The sequence below is a fragment of the Myiozetetes cayanensis genome, unplaced genomic scaffold, assembly GCF_022539395.1.
Source record: "Myiozetetes cayanensis isolate MyiCay16 unplaced genomic scaffold, myiCay2020 scf6-25, whole genome shotgun sequence".
Taxonomy (NCBI): Eukaryota; Metazoa; Chordata; class Aves; order Passeriformes; family Tyrannidae; genus Myiozetetes; species Myiozetetes cayanensis.
In genome coordinates this window covers 48,836,953-48,842,952 of record NW_026087853.1, presented here as the reverse complement: position 1 = coordinate 48,842,952, position 6,000 = coordinate 48,836,953, and the positions used below count along the sequence as shown (strand labels likewise).

The following is a 6,000-nucleotide window of genomic DNA, read 5'->3' as shown; positions in this document are numbered from 1 at the left end:
TCACCAACACTCTGATTCAAATAATTCACTGTTTTAACAGCCCAAATCCCACCTTCCTCATAATATTATGATGCCTCTTTATTGCAAGATGTGGAAAATCAGGCCAATTCTTATCAAAGAAGTGACGTAAAAGATGGTCCTGACAGCAGCCCAGTGAAAGCAAACTGTTTCCTCCCATCTTTTCCCTTCCATTCACAGTGAACAAAGAGAATTTTCTACCTCCCTCCTTCACAGATCTCCCTGAGGCAAAAAGAAGCTTGCATCAGTTCCTGAAAATAGTTCCATGATATTGCTGCTGAAACTGCTTTTCATTTAGGTCAAATCTCGAAAAAGAGCTTTAAAATGCAACCAGAGCTGAAAATGTTTTATGAGAGAACCTTGAGGTGTATCTTATACATTGAAATAAGGCACTAAGGAGACTATGGAGAAGTCAGAGATTTCAAGTCACTGGAAAGCCAACTGATATTTTGTCTATGACTCTAGTAAGAACAGAGCAGTGTTATTGTGACAAGTGATTAAAAACAATGAACTTTCAAAGGAACGAAGGTGCCTGGGAAATGCAGGCAGCTCTACTGTAAGTGCCCTCTGACAGGCAATGGGAGATGGCACAGGGTCAGCAGAAGGGAAAGCTGGAAAATAATGTGACAGTTCAACTCAGTGTTACAGAAGAAATTTAATTATCAAAGGCATTTAACCATTCCCTATTTTAAAAAATAAGGGGGGGTATGATTACAAATGTAAAATATGTATTTCCAAATTTTCTTTGCTGACTACTTGTTAATGCTAGTTTTACTGTCTTTTTGTTGTCAAACGCTTATCACAGTTCATCAGAGCTGTTCACAGAAGAGTATTGGTGTAGTGGGAATTTGGAAACTGAGCAGGTATTTATTCCTGTAACAGGCAGTCTGATAATGCTGATACAGGACTTCATAAAATAGAAATACACAAACAGCAAAAATATAACTAAAATTTTAGCATTTTAAAACAACACTTGATTTCAGCCAAAAACTGTTCTGTTCCCTAGCTGCCTGAAAACATTACATAGTCACTATGGAAATTTTCTTATACTTTTGAATGAGTTTGTCATATTGTTACACTGACAAGGCATAAAAAGTTTGCCATAATGTTGCCAACACAAACCATTTTGGGTGTTTGTTGTGAACTACATAACACACAAGACTTGATGCTTTAAGCTCCTTTAAGTTGAAACTAACTTGGTGCCTCTGCACAGCTTGTGTAACCAGGCGTTGGATCAGTTCTGTAATACTTATTTTTAGGTTGTATTTGAACATTATATTTTTTTCCTGGGTGATTGGTTGCACTGTAGTTAATACTGGTGCTAACTCCTGATAACCCTGCATAGAAATAAAATTGCTGCTGTTACCAGTGTGCCCAGACAATGGATTTGCAGGAGTGTGCTAAGGGGAATTGCTCCTGTTGTCACTGTGGAACCCAGTGGGTGAACATGGCTCCTTCATGTTTGCTGGTAAATAACAGATCTGGAATTCGGCTAAAAACCAAGGCAGGCTCTGGCTGTGTAGGGAGATCAGGATGAAATTGGAAAGGGAATCACTTCCTCAGCAGGAGTATATTTTGTGACATAGCACCCCAGAAGTGACCACAGTGTCTTACACATCCCTCCTTCCTCAGTTTTTTTACAAAAGGGAAAGGAGTGAAAGGTTTTGCCTACTGCATGCAGATATAATTTCAGCATTTAGCACTGCCCTTTCATTTAAAATATCTAATTCTATTTTTATTCCCTGATTATCTAGCAGAATTTACCGTGACCCAAGAGAGGTTAGTTTCTTTACTGAGTGTCCTATTGCCATGTGGCTCAGGGAGGGGGAGAATCTTGCTTCTCTTCATGTAGAAATTGAAAGACAAAATTCTTCTGATTTATAATTAATTTCAACTGCATATTATTTGTTACTCCTTTTAAAGGCAAAGTATTGCTTACTATCAGAAATGTACAGTCCAAATAGGTATTCCTGAATGTTTTATTTTGGAAGTGTAAAGGTTTTTAAAATAAACAAAGGTAAATATTCAAATACATTTCATATTGCATCTAGTAGGAGTGGCTCCATACAACACAATATGGATGATGCAAATCCAGCAGTATATTTCTTTGAGACATAAGAGTATAATATATAGACACTTCCAGATCTGGTCTTCTGTCATACGTAACAGTGTCTGACCCATTTGTTATAATTTAAATCCAGCCTACTTTATTAAATATTAATATTTTATTTTGCTATATTGATTGTTCAAGTAAGAAAAAAAAGCAGTTAAAAACTACTGACTTGCAAACACTGCAAGACCCTAAAAACTGCAATGTCTGAGGATAAATACACATTTATTTTTTGAGAAAATGTGTTATAACCTGCAGTTGAATCAATGCAGAATGATCGTGCAATTAAATAGTCTGACTTGAAATTTAAAGCTGCAGACCATGATTTTCCTACACCCAGTTCTGCTTGAAATCTCTCACACCTTTAAAAAAATATAATTAGCTTTAGATTTCCCCACAGTAAATAACACCAGAACATACCTTGTGCTACCAACCTGAATTTAAAAAAAAGTAAGAGGCCACCTCAGTGTTTTGAGTTCATGAGATCTTTCAGATACAAAGCCCTAACAGAGTTTTCCAGTCAGAAGGCATCAAGAAGGCTCTTCGCTTATGGTAAACTTGGGTTTTAGCTTGACGGACCTCCTCCTCATTGTGCCTTTAGGGGACAATGTCATGGTGTCCATAATGCTCTTGTCCTCCTCCAGCTGCCTCGCAGTGCAAGAAGGGGTGGGCACTTTCACCGTGTTGCCGAATTTAGAGTAGTCCACAGAGTATCGCCCATCTTCCTCTGCCACAATGGGCACAAACCTTTGGCCCCAGAGGATTTCGTCTGCCAGGTAGGAGGTTCTGGCTTGAGTGGTGATGCCTGTGGTCTCCACCACCCCTTCCAAGATGACAATGATCTCCAGGTCCTCGTGGTGGTGAAGGTTCATGGGGGAAATGTCATACAGGGGGCTGTTCTTGTCTATCACGTGGTAGATGATGAGTGGGGAGACGAGGAAGATGCTGTTGCCCCCCACGGGGTTCTCCATCTGGATGTCGATCTGGTTGAGGGGCACCACCTCCCCCTCCAGGCTGGCGGTCTTCTTCACCACCTGCATGCGGATGGTGGCACTGATGATCATGCTCTTGCGGAGGTCGCCCACGCGCAGCATGAAGCAGAGCTTGCCCTCCCGCAGGGCGATGACCGCGTGCTTGCTGAAGATGAGGGTCTCGGCCCGCCGGTGGGCCTGCGAGGTCTTCATGAAGATGCAGCCCAGCATGATGGCGTTGATCACCAGCCCCACGATGTTCTGCACGATCAGCACCAGGATGGCGGCCGGGCACTCCTCCGTCACCATGCGCCCGCCGAAGCCAATCGTCACCTGCACCTCGATGGAGAAGAGGAAGGCGGAGGTGAAGGAGTGGATGCTGGTCACGCAGGGCACAAAGCTGGCCGGGGCCCCCGCCGCCCCCTCCCCGGGGTCCCGCTGCAGCCGCGTGCTGTGGTCCAGGTCCCCGTGGGCGAAGGCGATGAGCCACCAGACCATGCCAAAGAGCAGCCAGGTGCAGAGGAAGGACATGGTGAAGATGAGCAGCGTGTGTGGCCACTTGAGGTCCACCAGCGTGGTGAAGACGTCCTGGAGGAAGCGCCCCTGCTCCCGGATATTTTTGTGGGCCACATTGCAGGCGCCGTTCTTGCCCACGAAGCGCGCCCGCCTCTCCCGCGCGCGGTACCGGGCGTGATCCGGCACATCCTCGGCCAGCCGGGTCAGCACGTACTCCTCGGGGATGATCCCCTTCCTCGAGAGCATGGCTCCCCGCCGCCGCTCCGCCGCTCAGCACCGCCCCGAGCGCCGGGGGCGGCAGGGACCGTGTGTGTGTGTGTGTGTGAGTGTGAGTGCGGCGGGGACGGGGGGGCGGCCGCGCCCGGCGGCCGAGCGGGCGAACGGCGCCGCCGCAGCCCCCGCCGGAACCGGCCCTGGATCGCTCCTCGGGCGAGCTGGGGGCGTTCCTTTACCTTTTACCCCTCAGGGTGTTTGTTTATTTATTTTTTTATAAAATTAATTAATTAAATTATTTTTTCCCTGAGGAAGCGTTCCGTGCCGCGGTCTGTTTGTAAACATTTGATCCAGGATGCATTTACTCCCCCCCAGCTGCCTTCCATTAACGGGGGGGCTGCTTTGTGGGATGCCGCGGCTTCGGGTCAGGTGATTGCTCCGTGAAATAGAAAAAAAAGAAAGAAAGAAACGGTACTGGGCAATTTTATAAAACGAATTTTTAATATTAATAATAATAATTTAAAAATTCCTGAAATTTAACCCTACGTTTTTCTTTAAAAAGAGGAAGTGTTCATCTAATAAATCCGGCAGTCGGTGGCAGGAAATTTGCCTCAAGAAGCTAAATCCAAGGATATAATGGTTACACAGAGACCTGGAAATAAAGAGGCTGAATCCCACTTCTAGAATTTGTTTGAAGAAGCTAAATCCAAGGATGTAATGGTTAAACACAGACCTAGAGCTACAGGGGCTCAGTCCCACTTATAAAATTTTCTATAGTCATTTGGACTAAATAAGGATTTTTTTTTTAATTTTTATTTTTTAAACAAAGGAGCCCATAAATTATGTGAGCTGTGGCTGCTCAGGAAAATGTCTATAGTCCAAATAGAAGTAAAAATTACAGTAAAAATGATCCAGCTGCAGAGGGTTAACCCCCAGTGACATGAACTTCCAGACAGGCATATCCTCAGAAGAGGCAACAAAAGGTAGAACCCATCTGTGGCACTGTGATGTCTCTGTGGGTGTAAATACATACATGTACGTGCCTGTAAGGATGTATCTTCCTGACAAGATGCATTATTCAAAAACATTCTGATCTGACTTCTCTATTCTGTAAATAGCAATATTCTCATCCGTGTGTTTACTTACTCTAATTTCAATGTTTTGTTTCTATTTCAGTTTAGACACCAACATTGTAAAATTGCTAAAACATCCTAGGATATTCTGGATAAGGGGTTTTTCTTTAGTGCCCGTGGATTTGTGATTATTTTTTTCTAATTGCACATGTCCGTGGACTTTCCCTTCAGTTTTGGCTCCAAGTGCTGTGGTACACACTGTAAACAGCTCTTGGCATTGATTCCCTGGGCAAGGCAATTGTCCAGTTGATGTCTGGGAGTCAGCCAGTTGGGGTTGAAATTAACTTGCACCACCTACAGCTACTTAAAGCGGCCCACCTAGGGATTTCAGACTTGTATTTTGAAGTAATCACTCTGAGCACTCTGAGCAGTTGTTATCGGTCTTGTAATTAAACGTTTACTTTAGACTATTTCTGCTTTTTACGCATGAATAGTTGCATGTCCTCGCACACATCCATTCCTTTTAGAGGGTCCAGTTTCCCAGTACTGCATGATTTCTCCTGTTCTAGTTCATCTTTCTCGCTTCTTCGGTAAATAAAACTAGAAAAGCTACACATGGCTGCCAGGACACTGAGTGTAGCCAAAGGTAAGTTTCCCCTTCCTCTGTATCACTTTGCTTGGCTCTTTTTGTGTGCTTACTGTGAGAATGTCACCTGCACCTACACTTTTAGTTTTATATAAAAATCATACCAAGTACATGATTTTTATATATACAGTTTAATTTTTTAAAAAGTTTGGGCTTTTTGTAAAAATGTTTTTTTTCCTAAACATTTAAAAAACCCGACAAAAACCAAAAAAGCCCCAAAGTGTGAAGTAATTTGAAGAATTACTTGTCAAAAGCATAGTTCTCTAGCTGACAGCAGCTCATACTTCCTGCATTTTACAGTAAGCATGAGGAGGCTGTATAACACCATGCAGCTTGCAGGCAACATTTCAGACTCTTTTGCAGAGATGGACATAGGAATTCAAGAGGTAGTCCTGACTTTTGCGCCGTTTTTCCTTACTCTTTTCTAGCCGTGGGCTTATTCTGTGCCTTTTC

At 43.6% G+C, this 6,000-nt stretch overlaps 1 protein-coding gene across 1 annotated transcript; it reads right to left on the bottom strand.

Annotated features, from left to right (window-relative positions):
* Positions 1–660: 660 nt before the first annotated feature.
* On the bottom strand, positions 661–4,021 carry KCNJ11 (potassium inwardly rectifying channel subfamily J member 11). The gene has a single exon (XM_050336370.1). It carries the CDS (start codon positions 3,859–3,861, stop codon positions 2,659–2,661), a length of 1,203 nt encoding a protein of 400 aa, XP_050192327.1. The 5' UTR covers positions 3,862–4,021; the 3' UTR covers positions 661–2,658.
* Positions 4,022–6,000: the final 1,979 nt, after the last annotated feature.